This window comes from Botryllus schlosseri, chromosome 11, assembly GCF_051294905.1.
Source record: "Botryllus schlosseri isolate E-star chromosome 11, Bs_hap1, whole genome shotgun sequence".
Lineage (NCBI taxonomy): Eukaryota > Metazoa > Chordata > Ascidiacea > Stolidobranchia > Styelidae > Botryllus > Botryllus schlosseri.
The window spans coordinates 13,458,157-13,475,447 of record NC_137246.1 but is presented as its reverse complement, the minus strand read 5'-3'; the positions used below and the strand labels follow the sequence as shown (position 1 = coordinate 13,475,447).

General features: G+C 41.8%; 1 protein-coding gene across 1 annotated transcript; it reads left to right on the top strand.

Moving 5' to 3' along the window:
- The first annotated feature begins 11,185 nt into the window (after positions 1–11,185).
- Positions 11,186–16,632, top strand: LOC145450798 (sodium-coupled monocarboxylate transporter 1-like). The gene is made up of 8 exons (XM_080329305.1): positions 11,186–11,330; positions 11,394–11,497; positions 12,112–12,300; positions 12,367–12,432; positions 14,826–14,945; positions 15,033–15,187; positions 15,269–15,409; positions 15,499–16,632. The coding sequence occupies exons 1-8, from the start codon at positions 11,276–11,278 to the stop codon at positions 15,719–15,721; spliced, it is 1,053 nt and encodes a 350-aa protein (XP_080185431.1). The 5' UTR covers positions 11,186–11,275; the 3' UTR covers positions 15,722–16,632.
- Positions 16,633–17,291: the final 659 nt, after the last annotated feature.

Genomic DNA, 17,291 nt, shown 5'->3' with positions numbered 1-17,291 from the left:
TAACGAACAGATAGGCCTATCTATCCTTCAATCCACATAATACTGATATGGCGAGGCACCGTTACGCATAACACCAAAGAACTTGGTAGCGATATCAGCAATCGTTAACGATCTCTAATGATTTTATGTCTAACTTAATCATGTTTTATGAAAAATGGTAGGGATGGTGTGAACGTGAGGTTCACGTTCGCGTTCTGTCTGTGAACCTCATAATTTTAGAGGTTCACGTTCACAAACGAACCTTGGTAGGTTCTGCACTGTGAACCTTTTCATACATTACAATTTTCACTTCATTTCAACATATTTGGTTGAAATTTATTGCATTTGAACTGCGGGCCACTCTATGCATGGCGCTGGCAGTAGAAAAAAATCAATACTAAACGAACATGCACCTTGACAATCTCGAAAATTTTACTTGCTTTGTTACAAAAGTATGTTCGAAATATCCAGCTTTCCGTTTGTGAATATTCGGTGACTCTCTTCTGTGATGTAAAAATCTAGCAGGCGTACGAGGCCAATAGCGGTTGCAAGAATAGAAACCCATTTTACATTCTGCTCAATATCAACGTAGCAATACTCCGACGCCGAATACATTGCCCGGTCTGGCCTATAGACCGTTAAGGTGTAATCTTATATTCCCTTGCAAGTCCTCGTCGAAATTGTTGGCAAAGCGACGGAAGATATTGAGTTAATGGGATTGTTTATATCAGTGGTTCACAACCTTTTTCGACTTATCGCCCCCTTTTCAAGCTCCACACCGATCATCGCCCCCCTTAATATATGGGCATACAAACTGTAATCACCGGCGATTTAACTAAAAAAAGGTCATTTCTCCGACTTGACTCCAAAAGGACCGTAATATCTCTCGTAACAGCCCCCTCAAAACGTTGGTCTTGGGCCCCCATATGGCGATAAACCAGACTTCTGGGGGGCTTCGCCCCTCAGATCCCCTTCCCCGATACCTCTTTACCGCTACTTCTCAGAAAAAATTGTTTGACTCTTTAATTAGTCGACTTAATTCACGTGAAGCGCGAAAAATTTCTATCATCCATGATTGAATCGGTCAATATAATCGGGAATCGCATATATATTGCTGTCAATTTCTTATCCTCACTCTGCTCATATATTCAGATATACCGGTAGAGCTGAGTGAGGTGTCTTGGAAAATGTAGGGCCCGCAAATAATAATTGAACATATTCGGGCGGACCCGTGTGTATAATGACTTCGTTACGTGATGGCATTTCGAGGCATGTCTGCTATATCAAAAGATATTCAAATCACCCATACGTAGTTAACTAAAAGACGCACACGATTTCAGATTGGTATTTCTACACTGGCAATTAATTTTTCTCTGCGGGATGGCATTTGTCTTGTTGGGTTCTGATTGCCAGGACAGGTACATTTGGTGCCAGCCATTTAGGCGCCTATGGACAATTAAGCATATATGTATATCGTATATATATCGAGGTCGGTCAGCATAAAGGCAGTCCTTTTCATCCAAGGTGTTCTCGGAGTCACATGTTACATGGCCTGAAATTTGATATGTCTTGCTGCATCATGCCCTGGTAATGGCTGACGCCGATATGCCCATTTCTATAACACATGCGTATTATTTCTTGGGGGCCGGGTATCCAATAAGCAAGAAATTTGACACCTTTAAATCGCACGTAGCGCGGAAATATTTTGCAAATATTGCATAAATTTCCAGAAAATTCCACTATACTCTATGTTAATTCAAGAAAAATTTTGGGTCCCCTTCGAGCTCGGGCCCCCATCCCAATTGGGGGTTTAGGGTGCGGCAGTTACGGTCCAGGACTCCAATATAACCGTTTTAACGCGCCATCGCCCCCTATTGCCACCTTCGTCCGTTTTCGCCCCCCTATCGCCCCCTTCGCTATTTTCGCCCGCTGGACCGCCAAATCGACCACGTTGGGAACCACTGGTTTATATCATTTGATCTCCGCAGTTGATACATTCGGGTACGTTTAAAACGTCAATATGTATTTCAGCATTGTGGCAATATGTGGCCCGAGTCGTCGCTAGGTATCGTGTACAATTGTACAATAATATAGGCCATGACTTCACTGAAATGTAGGTTTCGAATTAGCAATATGACGTCACGTGACGTCATGAGGTTCACGTTCGCGTTCACACAGAACCTTTCAAAAAGGTTCGCGTTCACACGAACCTGAACTTCTCAGAGATTCACACCATCCCTGGTATTCGGCTTATACTTCAAAATGTATGGCTTCAAATTACGTTATTCGTTCAGTGATTGAACACTGAACAAGTTAAAATTATATCACTAGGAAACCTGTTTTGGCCTCGCTGCATGCCCATCGATTAATAGATATGCTTGACACCAACAGGGAATTAGAATATGGTGATATCACGGAATGGTATGAATAACGTAAATGCCGATTCCATGAAAAGGTGCACAAATAGGCCAATGATGAAGCATGAATTAAAGCGTATCAAAAGCAATCATGAAAAAGAGAAATGCAATCATAGACGCGATCAGATAGACATCACATAATATGTAATATATGGTATTCACAATATCAGAGAACCATCACGTAATGTGTTGCAGCATTCATGATCTCTTTAACCAATACACTGTTTGAAATGATTTTATAACTAGAGGTATCTAATATGAGTGTTGTGGCGGGCCGGACCACCTGTCCATAGTAGGCCAAAGGTTGCTATGGCTTATTCAGATTGTTTGTTTGTGGTGTTCGTGGTTTATGTCGACTAATATGGTCATTTACACCGGGCCAGTTTCTTCATTTTTATTACGTAACTGCCGACTTGTACCACGGCCCACTTCTATAAGGCTATTATAAGACACCGCATACACGAATGATATTGCAAGGAGGAGCCTAGATCAACATATAACGCTTATTCAGAGGCGACATCATTGGTTAACCTACGTGTATACATTAGGGCTGTTAAAAAACATATTTTCCCCAAATCTTTCTTGCTACGTGATTAAATTGTCAGGTTGCCTAAAAAACGATGCACACCAACCAGTAGAGATGCCGAGTTCTTCCAAATTGAAATTTCGGCCATTTTTTTAAGTAATAGTATCTATACGGTGGTAAATTTCGTCACTCCGACATGACCAAAAATCGTGTTCAAGGCATGCCTGAAGGTGCAGGGATGCTTTTTACAACCGTTTACATCTTGACAAGGGCCTATGGTAGAGTTTGGATAGAGACATCACCATGAAACGAAAAAAATATATGACACGGATTAGCTTGAAATTAGTCGACTTCATTGAAAGAGCCACGTTCAAAGGATGGTGATATAATTTGCAAATTAAGTACTTTTCACACTAAAACTAACGACCACGAAAACGAAATAAACTGACAAGTAGGTAAAACACTGGTAAATATATTTCTCAAGTGATAGTTAATGCCTATATTTTTTGTCGTTCCCATGTAGATTTCACGGAGCCTTAACGAAGCTTGTAGCTGTATTCTTCATAAAACATTTCGATACTATGATATCGTATTATTTGCTCTCAAGCACTTTATATTACTCTCTCAAGCTAATTAAGACGAATGGGGATTGTTTTCGACTTTCAGTGGATACACAATATCGTTCAGTTAATTATAAGTAGATGAACTCGGGTCCTGTACCGATAGGATGCTCGAGAACTATCACCTTTGGTTGACAATAATGGTGACAGATCTTATTCCTATCAAAAGCTGTCGTCCTCCCTTCACGTCATTCTCCATATTTGTTTTATTATTCTATGACAAGAGGTAGTTCCAGGTGATATTAAAAGACTAGCAAATGACTAATGTGCTTTTTAAGCTCGGCGGGTTACCATTTGATTTCCCTGAAGCTCTCAATGTTTCGAGCACATAAAAAGCTCTAGTACAGTGCTCTTCAACCGGGGTTTTCGTACACCCTAGGGTGTACCAAAATTTTAAAAGGGTGTACCACTCACATGGGGTGTACAGGGGTGTACCAGATCAGAATTTAAATGGACCGATGACTATATATAGCTATCACAATAAACAGGCAATTGTATGCTTCAGAACATCAATATGTTTGCCGGGCGTGCATTATCGCAAAATATGTTCATATCAGTTGTACGAGCTTGTAAGCTATATTCCTTTTGATGTATCATAAGCAGATGTTTGTGCACACCACTTAAATGTTGGTATGTACTTTTTGATTCTTTTTGGAGTAGAAAAGGATGAAGATGACATGTGTTCCGATTGCAATATCCGTCTATATTGATGCTTGAGGAAACCACTGCGACGGTTCAGAAATATTGAATTTGTACTTTCTGTGAGCTCCTTATAAATAGCGCAGTGTACATCATTACAGGAGCATAGCCAGGGTGTTTCGAAGGGATCTGGTTTGAGAACCACTGTGCTAGCTGGAGCCCTGATTAGTATTTAGCATTTCAAATACGTTGCAGCATTGTTCATCCTTATTTCAACAGGCCAGCACCTGCAGACATAGGGTCGCATGCAGCCGTGAAACAATATTTATGCAAAACATATTAATTAAATTAGAGCATGTTTTGGCGTCCGTTTATATGAAATTTGAATTAACGACTAGGTTCTCAAATCTTTGAGAGATTTTAAACTTGAAAATTTAATTTACGCTTGCGCGATTCAGGGGACCAGGATTTTTCGTATTTTATATATAGTGTAATCTGAGTCCCACCGAACAAATGCAAACCGTAAAGGAAAAAGATGCACCACATAAAGAAATACCGAGACAGATTCGTATGCGCGTATGCCCCCCCCATCCCCAATCCATCAGCTCCATCGCTTAATCATTCACGTGTGCCAAGAATGGATAAATAGTTGACAGTAATATATGAAACTACCCATATTATAGACGAAATAAATTTCCCACATGTGTAAAAGTTTTTAGCGCCTACGCGACTACTATTACAATTAAAAACTTCTATACGCAAGGTATACATCAAGAAATCAGTGATGGCGCAGAACACCACAAGCGCTCTCCGCGGTGTGGGGTTGCCAGTAGCCAATTTAACATGAGTATATGCAGAGCCGAAACAGCACTTCGTCAGCTCCCCTACAAAAACGTTGGTCTTGAGCCCCCATAGCGTCATAAACCAAACAGTAGACCCTCATTACGGTCTACGTTTTAACCGCTACTTTGTCAGCGAAATTTGTTATACACGTTAGTGGGCTAGTTTATAGCGTAAGATCGCGCGAGGCGTGAAAATTTCTATAATTCGTGATTGAATCCGTCAATAATATCAGAAATTGCATACATATTGTTATATAAGCCTACCCAATAATCAAGAAATTTGACATTAAATCGAGCGTAAGGCGGAAAAAATTGAATGAAGTTGAATAAATTTTTTAAATAAACTTGATAATTTATGTTTATTCAAGAAATGATTTTGGGACCCCTTCGAGCTCGCCCCCCCCCCCAATGGACGGGTTTGGGGTGCGGCAGTTAGAGTCCTGATTATAGGACGTCCAGATGGGCCATTACGACTCTACGCTGGAAAGCGGTATAGTATGCTATGTAAGGAATCGAAGCACGGTCGTGAATTACAAGGAAGTTGAATATCCCTGGTCTAGGCTTACTAAACGGATTCAATGAGTTATCCGGTCAGGGGTGTACCAGTTTCAAGTAAACCTCAAAAGGGTGTACCACGACGAAAAAGGTTGAAGATCACTGCTCTAGTATCAACGCTTATGTGAAGTACCAGAAATGCTTTTTCAATTCATAAATACTGTGCAATCAGTAAAAACTTGGAATCTAGGCTGAGAGACATCGGTGCGTCCTGCATGACTGGGATAGGGCACAGCAACTTCAACATGTCATAAATTATGCTCACAGCCATTCCCACACCCTTCTAGTCACCGTCTACTTCATTGGTTCCCAACGTGGGCGATATCGCCCCCCAGGGGGCGATTTGGCGGTCTAGGGGGGCGAAAATAACGAAGGGGGCGATAGGGGGCGAAAACAGCGAAGGGGGCGATAGGGGGGCGATAGTGCGTTAAAACGGCTATATTGGAGTCGGGACCGTAACTACCGCACCCCAAACCCCCAATTGGGGGTGGGGGGCTCGAAATCGAAGGAAGCCCAAAATTATTTCGTGAATTAACATAGATGATAGAGTAATTTTTTAGAAATTCATGCCACTTTTTCAAAAATTTTTCGCGCTGCGCGCAATTTAATATTTTCATGTATCTTGATGTTGGGGTCCCCGTCACCCAACAGAAATACGCATGACTTATGGAAATGGGAGACTTCGGCGTCGGCCATTACTGCGCCACGATGCACCAAGACATATGAAGTTACAGGCCATGTAACATGCGCCTCCGAGAAGTGTGCCAGAACGATCTGCAGCGAGAAGACCTTGGCCGAAAAGAAATGCCCTTGTGCTGACTAAAATCTTCGATCTATATACAATACATATACGTTTAATTGTCCATAGGCACCTCGATGGCTGGCGTCGAATGTTCCTGTCATGGCGACCTTAACCTTACAGGACAAATGCCATCCCGCAAGGAAAAAATTATTTGCCAGTAAAGAAATACCAATATGAAATCATGTGCGTCTTTTCGTTTGGTACGTTTTGACGATTTCCATATCTTCTGACACAGCAGATATAGGAGGTCACGAAATAGCATCATGTAAAGAAGTCAATATAACAATGATTCCTCCCGAAGATGTTTAATTATTATTTAGGGGTCCTACCTTTTCCAACATACCACATCGACCATATTGACCGATTCAAACATAAATTATATGAATTTGTCGCGCTTCGCGCGTTTAGGCGAAATACGGTGACTCACCAAACAGTACATGAAATAGGGTATATCTGATATGCAGCGACAAAAAGCCCACTGGCTGAGGGGGGTCTGGGGTTTGGTTTATCACCCTATGGGGCCAAAGACCAACGTTTTTTTTTCGAGGGGGGGGGGGCTGACGAAGTGCTGTTTTTCAGTTCCCAATATTTGGGGGGCGATGATCGGTGTGGAGCTTCAAAAGGGGGCGATGAGTCGAAAAAGGTTGGGAACCACTGCCTACTTTGAACTGCATACTAGGGATGGTGTGAACGTGAGGTTCACGTTCGCGTTCTGTGTGTGAACCTCGGATAATTTGAGGTTCACGTTCACAAACGAACCTCGGTAGGTTCTGCACTGTGAACCTTTTTCATATATTACAATTTTCACGTCATTATAACATCTTTGGTTGAAATTTATTGCATTTCAAATTCGGGCCAATAAATGCATGGCGCTGGCAGCATATAAAATCAACACTAAACGAGCATGCACCAGCACCTTGACAATCTCGAAAATTCTACCTGTTTTGTTACAAATGCTTGCTCGAAATATCCAGCTTTCTGTTTGTGAATATTTAGTGACTCTCTGCTGTGAGCTTGACCCGCAATCACACAACCCCAAGAGCGAAATAGGCTACATGTAAGTGTACTATAGTCAGCGAATCATGTTTATTCAACCAATCAGTGAAAATGATATCGCTGTCTGATGTTAAATATCTAGCAAGCGTACGGGGTCCATTTCGATTTCATATGTTCATTGTATCATTCAAATCAAATCCGTGCAATTGGGGTGTTGGCTACTGCTGTATAAATTGATAATAGGGTAAAACCCGTTTTACACTCTGCTCAATATCAACGTAGCAACACTGAGACACCGAATACGTGGTCTGGTCTGGCCAAGACCGTTAAGGCGTAAGCTTATGTTTGCAAATCCTCGTCGAAATTGTTGGTAAAGCGACGGAAGATATTGATTTTATGAGGTTATTATATCATTCGATATCTCCAAGTTAATACATTTGGCGACGTTTAAAATGTCGGTATATACTTTTGCATTGTGGCATTATGTGGCCCGAGTCGTCGCTAGGTATCGTGTACATTATTAGAGGCTATCAGTTTACTGAAATGTAGGGTTGGAATTAGCAATATGACGTCACGTGACGTCACGAGGTTCACGTTCGCGTTCGCACAGAACCTTTCAAAAAGGTTCGCGTTCACACGAACCTGAACCTTTCAGAGGTTCACACCATCCCTACTGCATACCAACAGGCTACATACGATGTCTAACCGGCATTTCTGTTTCTTCACTCAAGTGTTCAATACATATATGTACAAAACTTATTGGACAATTATTATTTTATCGCAACCTGGAAGATGAAATCAGAATGTGGTACGAAGACATTTAACATACGTAAAACAGCTTAAAGAATCAAGTTAGTTAGGGAACTGTCGTTATATGCTGGACCAGCGGTGGCCACTTTTGGCTAAGATATCCGCACATGCTACCGTTTGCATATCAATATAGAATTGTGTTTAAGAGTCATGCAATCATAGTTAAGCCCCTCCAATGATATCGTATATGCTGTTGGCGTTTTGTAGGAGGATAAATCTTCAAGCCTACTGAGTAGTTCTTACAATTCATGTCAAGTCATGGCAGAACGCTTCTAGAACACGAACGCGAGAGCTCCCGCCTATACCACCGGTTTGGAACCAATGGTATATAATTTAAGCGGTTGGCTTCCCAATCATGTACGCTACATATGATCAGGGATTTCTTAATACCTGCATATGATGGTCTCCAGATGGTTGGAACTATTTTGAGATATATGAACAAAATGAGTGCAATTGCTTCCACCGGATCCCGCGACAGGAAATCACGACTAGCGTTTCCTGTTGATAGGTATATTAGCCGACGCAGTGATTGAGTCGATAACGATGTTGTGGTGAACCACAGCCAACAGCCTTGTTGGACGAAATTCTGCTATGTTTTAGTTTGGTAATTGAATATAAATATATTCGCCATGTTCGCAACTTTTCATCGGATAGATCGAAGACGCCACTGAAGTTAGGGTATTATTTTTTTGGCTCGTCTAATTGTGGGCAGCAAATATATATATATGATACCAGTGACGTGCAGCCAGGAGAGGTAAGTGACGCAGTGCTCACCTGTCGCCAGAATGAGGAAACGGAAATTGTGAAGACTTTCAATTATTATTGATACTTACCGTCGATATTCATGAATAAGTAAAGTTGAACATTTTTTTCTCATTCAACATCACCAATTTCCACATTTATCTTTCAAAAATACAGCGGAGAGGTCGTGCCACACCGGCGACAATGCAATTCATCGTAAACAGCTCAGAATTCATAATAACTGGTATCAATCAAATGCTATTGTCGCACCAATTCCGAAAATCCGAATATTAACAATCATAGAACACATGAACCCCCTCAAAATCGCCATGGAATGTGAAACTCGGCTATTTTGCGTGCAATGGAAGCGCAGAGAAACAGTAAGAAGGTGAGGATGATCGAATCTGCTTCACTCACTATTCGCTAACAATCGGACAATTGTAACCCAGTGAAATGCGCTATCTATTTGAAAAACCGACAGTGCTGTGTGAAAATGAATTGGATACTAGCGACGGCCAATACCTAATGCGGAGCAAATGCATTCCCTTGCTGATGTCGCTGTGATGTATTTTCCTTCCATACCTGCCTTAAATTGTGGTATACGATAGCTATTTACCTAGCCTGCGTTGTCGTTGTTTGTGGCCTTTACGGTGTTTTCGACTGCAATAGTCATTTACACCATGTCGATATTCCATGCTATGATTCCACATTTGCCGACTTGCAGCCCAGCCCACTTCTAGGCTTTTGTAAGGCTTCGCTTATACGCGGAACAGATGGCGAGACGGGGCTCATATAGCATGCGTGTGAAGATGGCTAATATGATAAGAAACGGGTCGCGAACTCAATTAGACAACCCTTTAGGTTTTATATTTTCGCGAATCTTATTCTCAGGAAATCTGTTATAAAAAGTACTGATCCGACTCCAATCCGGCTCCGGCCGCACCGTAAAAATGATGATCCGGTTCAAACCGACTTCGGCCAAAAATGAGAAAATCCGGCAAGATATCCAATCCGGCTCCGATCCATGCCCCACTCTAGTGTCTTAAGCCACTCAGAAGGGTATCCAGCAAACCCTGACAGAGTTTGTTCGTTTGATTGGTGAGGAAGCAGACTGTGGTGGAAGTATATTTTCTGTGATGATGCGTAAAATAAATCGTTTTAATTCAACATGAAACCAGAAATAATCACAATTTATAAGATTAATAAGATAAATTATCACCAAATAACGCAGTGTGCCGCAACGAATCGCTGACATCAATCAGCAGGCTGTCGGTCTCAAAGTGTCCACTGTCCAGCGTACAAACCTCGCGGTATCGTTTCGCTATCACAATCACAGGTATATAGAAGCCTGTCTTTGTGGTGTAGCCTAATAATGACAGTAAACAGAATTTTGAATATTTACAGTTTACAGGGACAAAGGTAAATTGGAGGTTACGGTTCGTGGCTATTAGTTCTTTAGGTTTGTACTGTATAAAATACACCGCAATCAATTATTGTAATTTGTAGGTTAAACAGGATCAAATAGTCCCGTGGTTCCTGAAGGATGGGAAGTGTTACTTGGGGGATATCTGAGTCAGATGGGGGAATTTGGATTGAAATAATTTGTTTTGCAACACTAGTCAAACCCAAGTTGACCTCTGAGGCCCTATCTCCCTCTCAGATGTCGGGAGTATCAAGAGGTAATGTAGGAGTACCAATGATCCGTGATACCACATATTTTGCACAATATAGCTTATGTTTACAGCATGATTGTGAACGTGAGCAGTAATATAATCTCAAAGGCGATTCAGTGTTCCAAGTTATAACGTTATCATAGGGCGCAATTGTGATGTAAAAGAATTTTCGAACACTGCTTCGAAACAGCTGTGATAATTTCCTTTCTACAGTTGGGCAGTAGGCACGTTGGTGTTAGATAGACAGTTAATGTTTGAGAATTGAGATAGACTGGGGATATATATTTATCGCCAACGGACAAACTGTCTGGAATGTCCTACCATTTGCATTTACTAAACATAACTATATGTGAATAGTGGCATCAAAAAATAGAACATAGAAATAGAATACACGAGTATAATGATATTCACTCTTTACAATGCGCCTTCACACGCTCATTACTTATCGAGACAGCTTCAATGACTGACCCCATACAACCGGGCAGTCGATATCCGTGGATGTCTTGTTAGTTATTGTGCTTTGTAACTTGCAGGGAATGACACTGATAGATTATTTGAATAATATTTGCTCGGTTACGTTCAACATCGAACTTGGCAGTAACCATAGATATATTATTTACATAATTACATAACATAATTATAAATACCCTCGGATCAGCCAGACCAAATTTCCTTATGTCTAGGAACGCAGAAGACAACTTTCAAGCTTTGGATTTCATCATCTTTTTTGGTGAGTCAAGTAGTTTTAGGTTTTGCTATATTACATGACAAAATATACGTTATGCCGATTTAGGTATCATTGCAATATCCCTTGCAATAGGTAGCTTTTTTGCCTTTCGAGATCGGAAAAAGAAATCAACTGACAACTATTATTTTGGAGAGCGGCAAATATCAACGGTGTGTTTATAGGATAAGGTACCTTACAATCTTTATCGACAATGCACAGTCGAGTCAAAATAGTGGCGAAAGCGTCTCAATTATACTGTATGATACATGATGCCAGGTGCCGATACCGTTGCAAGGTTTACCTTGCGGTTCTCTATCGCAGTAACTGAACAAACTTTCGGTAATTGCACCAATTGGTATCAATACCGTAATAGCCGTTTGCGTTATTCGCGTCAGCAGATACATCTTGAAATTTCAATCGTTACCCACCTCCGATTGACTAATAAGAATTATCAACGCCTCGACTAAAGCCACTTCTCGCGACCTCTTACTGGAGAAGGCTTATAGCCTACCTTTCAAGATTTTCATGCTCTACATCTCCTGGAAGTCGTGGTGGTATGTCGTAACAATCATTACATCGACTTGTAATTACGTGGAAATCTGCGGCAATAATTCTACTTCAACTTTTGACCAGACCAGCTAGCGATGACGCGGTCTCGATGTGTCTCGCATATGAGTTTTGCCAGTCCAATAGTAGAGCAGTGATACCTGAGTGTATCCAGCAGGCTACCTTACATTGCTAATTTCAGCACAAAGTGACACCGATATGCGTTCTGAATTATTAGATTGCTGTCGCGATTTCCATATCTGTCTCCTACAAATCTGCCGTGTCTGTGCTCGGTATCCCGGCAGATGTCTATCTTCACGGAAATGCAATAGCATTGGTTCCGGTAACTTTTCTTCTGGCGGACATCATGGCGATCGCGTATCACATTCCGCTTTTTCACAGACTGAAGATGTTGAGTGTGTTCGAGGTATATGGAGAATTATTCAGGTTTTAAGTGAACCAACATAATAATTCGTTTTCTTACTCCTTTCAGTATCTTGAGATGAGATTTCACAGATCAGTTAGAATGCTCGTGTCCGGATTGCGCCTGATGAGTTACGTAAGTTACGACAACTTGTTCTATTTTATTGCTTGTACACTGTAAATCCGTGGGTGGAAAGTTAGCTGTATCATTCAGACTATCAATATAGCGTGGAGTGTAGGCCTAACTAAGGAAAACGGCACCATCAGGTATAACCATCTTAAATCCGGTGTTCTAAATTTCCAAGTATGTCAAACGAATACAATAATATACTTTGTCGTATAATATTTTCAGAACCCAAATAGAGTACACTTGTCTTTTGGTGGCAAGTTTGGCAGTTACAGTTAAAAAACGAATAAATTCATACAACAAATTTCTTGACAGTTGAATAAAAACAAATACATTTCATTTATTTAATACAGTTGGTTTGAAATCTTCAATTTCACAGGAAACAATTGCTTCATATGGTTTAGCGTTATTATGAAATTATGTACCCCAAATGGCTTGTTAAATTCTTCAATTGCAATTGCGATTGCTCCAACTTTATTGCAAATGCCGCTGTGCACTGTGCAATAGTGTGAAGCGGATCGACAAATTCTCTGGTCCTACTCCGATCCTGCTATTTAAAGCCTGGTCCGAGTCGGTCCCGACTCCCAGGCCAGATTCTAGAAATGACCGTGATCTGGTCCGAAAAACTCCGTTAATAATTATCTACTCACAGGATGGTATTGAATATTGATTGAAACAATGCAAACAGGAATTAAAACTCAAAGTGGAAACCCCACCCTTATCTGAAGTGATTATGCCGTCTTGGACTTAGCATGTTTATATCCATGAACGTTTCACTTTAACTATTGATTCGAGGCTGGAAAGGGTAAGGCTGTCATATTCTTAGTAAAAGGTACTGATCCGGCTCCGAACCGGCTCCGGCCAAAAATGAGAAAATCCGGCCGGGTATCCAATCCGGCTCCGGTCCATGCTCCGCCGTATACTGTGCATAGGCATAGTCAGGATGAAAATATGATGGGCGTGGTGGATTGTTTTAAATAATGATGAGGTGTCACCAATATGAATTATGGCATATTGAAACGAAATTACGTCATATTGTTCACGTTGAAGGTTCGCAGTTCGAATTCGCGCCTCTCACCAGCTTGGTTACGCCACTAATCCTATATGACTTGCCGGTAGCAAACGGCACCTGCTCAGGGGTCGCCAACTCAAAATAGGTCGCGGGCCACTTTTCCAAATTTCTGGAGGCCGCGGGCCGCATGACATCAATATCGATATAAAAGTAGGCAACGCAGTTCAACAACCACGTCTGATAACTCTACGTTATTACAACGCTGTGCTTTCTAACATAGGCGACGGTTAAAGTCACCACAAAAGAACTAATATTTTATTGAACAAACACAAATACAACAAAAAGTATCATGATCATCAATGTCATTATATTTTGGACTATGAGCTGTACACGATACCTGACAATGACAACACTCTTTAGCCGCTAAAACAGGGGTGGCCAACATTTTTGTAATTCACGGCCGCATTTCGCGTACTCATGTAGGCTAGCCTGCGGCCGCATACCGGTGGTTAGTCGTGACAAACTAGCTGGGGCCAAATACCCACGTTATCATGTCCATGTCCATTGCCGGTACACTCCGAACTAATCTATATGCACATATCGGCTTACTATGCGCACCAAATCGTTAGTAGTTATGTTGTTAAGAGCCACAGAGAACCAATGTGTAGTCGCGCGAAGCGCGAAAAATTTTTCATGTTCATGAGTGAATTTCGTCAATAAATATTAGTATAGTTTCACATATTACATAAGATATTTATCCTTTCTCGGCCAATGTGATCAGATTCCCAGATACAGCTGATGCAGGGGGTATCTGCGAAAACTTAGGGTTGTTATTACAAGTGTCGACAGCCGCATAATTTTCCTTCTACTGCTGCAGATTGGCCACCCATGGATTGAAGAATCAATATTGGGGTTAGCTATACACGGTAGGCCTACTTGCTAGACAACTATCTCCTCGTAAAGCATGGTCTTTTGGAGCGCCCGAAGTCGTTTTGCAGGCGTCTCGGTCTTGGCAGTGGTGGGCCATTGCACGTCAAGGCAATATGCCCATTCGTACCAGCAAATTCTTCATCCATGGAATGATATTACCATGCCGAAGCCGTATCAACTAGTGAGTAATAGTGATAGTGGGCACATAGAATGGCTCACTTTGAAAAACAACAACATTATGTTTCAACTGAAATCAATTTTAGCGTTTCAACATGATTTACTAAGCGTTTTTCTGATTTTTTTTCAAATCAGCTCGCGGGCCGCAAAATAGGACCTCGCGGGCCGCACGCGGCCCGCGGGCCGCGTGTTGGAGACCCCTGTGCTAGATAGATTTTGTCCAAATTATAATATTGTTTGTCAATACGACGCCCTGTATTATGCCGTTGAAATTTTTGCATAGACGCTGTACATGGCGGTGTGTACGTACTTGCCTGCTCTTGCCCTGCACACGGTCACTCCTCTCGATTTGCGATGGACGATCGCCCTAACGAGTATCATATGTACAATCTACACGTCTCTGGTGCGTACCAACCCAGGCAAATTTCCTATCCATTTTCAGTATTCATTATCCCGGGTGCGTAAACTTTGGATTTATATTTCCTCGCAGGGTGGCGTGAAGGCGGTGATTTGGGCTGATGTAATGCAAGCTGGCGTGATGGTCGCGGGGATGCTTGCTACGTATTTTGTTACGCTTCAATCGCTCGGCGGATTCGACGCGGTTATGGAATTTGCCGCGAGAGGAGGAAGACTGACAATGTTCAAGCACGTGACAGAGGCGTCCCGCTTACAGTTTAAATGCTAATATTTTAAATTTCACCAAAATACATTTGTTTCCAATGACAGATTTGATCCTGACCCTAGAGTGAAATACACGGTGTGGAGCATAGTCTTCGGTATGGCGATTAACTCGTATTACGGCTTGATTTGCAATCAAGTATATGTGCAAAGGTGGCTCTCGTGCAAGACAATACGCCAAGCAAGAATGCAAGTGATGTTAATATAGGCCTATATTGCTTGATTGCGATGATGATTGTGAGTGTTCGACTCATACTAACTTTACCAATTTCTATCAGCGCTGTCGCAATGAGCTTCGTACCGCTAGCTTTGATGGATATATTAACCGTACTAACGGGATTGGGTGTCTACGCCTTTTACGAAGGATGTGATCCTCTACTGTCGAAAAGTGTGAACAAGCCAGATCAGATTGTACCGTTCATGATGGTCGATTTGTTTCGTGACTTACCCGGTATGGCGGGCTTGATGGTTTCAACAGCATTCAGTGGCACTTTAAGGTAAGTTTTATCATTCCTATATTCGTTCAAATCAAACTGTGAGAATACCAATGGTTTCAGTATTTGTTTTAAACCCTAATCCAGTGGTTCCCAACCTTTGTGTTGTCACGAACCCGTTTAGACAATTTATGTATATTCTGCGTAGGCCTACCCCTGCCTAAATTTTGCCTGAAACCCAATAAGATACTATTGACTAACGTAATATTTATGCTGATCAACTACTGTACCGTGTCAAATTGTTGTTGTGGAAAACAAAAGAAAAACAACAAATTAACGAAGGAACGGATTGAAGAACAAAAGGTGAAAACGCCATTGGCATAAAATTGAATAAAGAATTGACGTAATACTAAAATAAAGAGACTAGAAAAAAGTGGGGGAAATATAAAGGCAAGATAGGCTGAAGACCAACCCGCTACATCTGTACAGCAGGGAAAGAGTTCAGTAGGTTTTTGGCGGGAGTTTCGCCTCGCACTGTTAGGACTTAGTCGCCTTTCGCCAATCGGGCTTCCTCAGAGATATAGATTTTAAAAAAAGGTGACCCAAAGTGACATGCAGAAACTTTTTCAATGTAGGCAAATGTATATAAAGAGCTGCTGTGGCCACTGGCGTAGCAGCCACTTGGCGGTTCTGGCTCTGCGCCAGGGGCGGCAGGCTCCAAGGATGCGGCAAAATGAGTCTGCACAGTGATTCTTTTTCGCCTGCACCATCGAGATGCTTTGACGACGGAGACGCGATACGGACTTTATAGTAAGGTCATCTATACTGCACCCCCGTTTTTTTCTCCTCCGTGATTGCTGAGCGCCTATCGGGATAACCGCGGATACCAGTTTTCGAGTCTTTGGTCAGACCCGGCAGGGGATCGAAACCACGACCTACCGATCAAAAAACCGAACGCATCACCATTACACTATCTCGCTCGGCACAGTGTGCTGTGCACATTGCACAGTCGGCTAAAAGAAGCGTAATTAGTAGTCCTATAACTGGCGTTCCGTGAGCTAAAATTTAATCAAACAGGTCTCAATCGAAGGCTAGTGTCGCGCTGATTCCAAAAACACGAATTAATATGTTAACATGGCGACCGAGCCTCTCCGAAATAGCCGTCAAGGCCGATTTTTCGGAGAGTTCGCAGAAAAAGGAGAATGTCTGACGAACAATCAGAAGATGCTGGTCTCATCAGTGTTGTTGAAGAAATTATACGATGCATGTTTCAAGCTTTGGACAGATTTAAACTTGAAGCTGAAACTAGGTGTACCGGCATACACCACATAAATGATATGTTTGGATTCTGGAATTCCCACGCGCTGCTGCAAAGCGAAAGTCACAATTTATTCACCAGCGCTTTTAGAAGCACTTATGACGACGAGGTGGACTTTTTGGAGTTAGCTGCGAAAATTGCCATGCCTTATACCTTCGAATTAGGGATCATATAAATCAGAAGATTGCTACCTTTCCTACAATCACAAACCAATATGAGACGTCTAGGACGAACACAAATTAAGTTATGATCATATGAAGTTGTTCAACTTGAGATTTCAAAAAGTTTAAGAGGTTGGTGCGGAGCAGTGAAACCACGT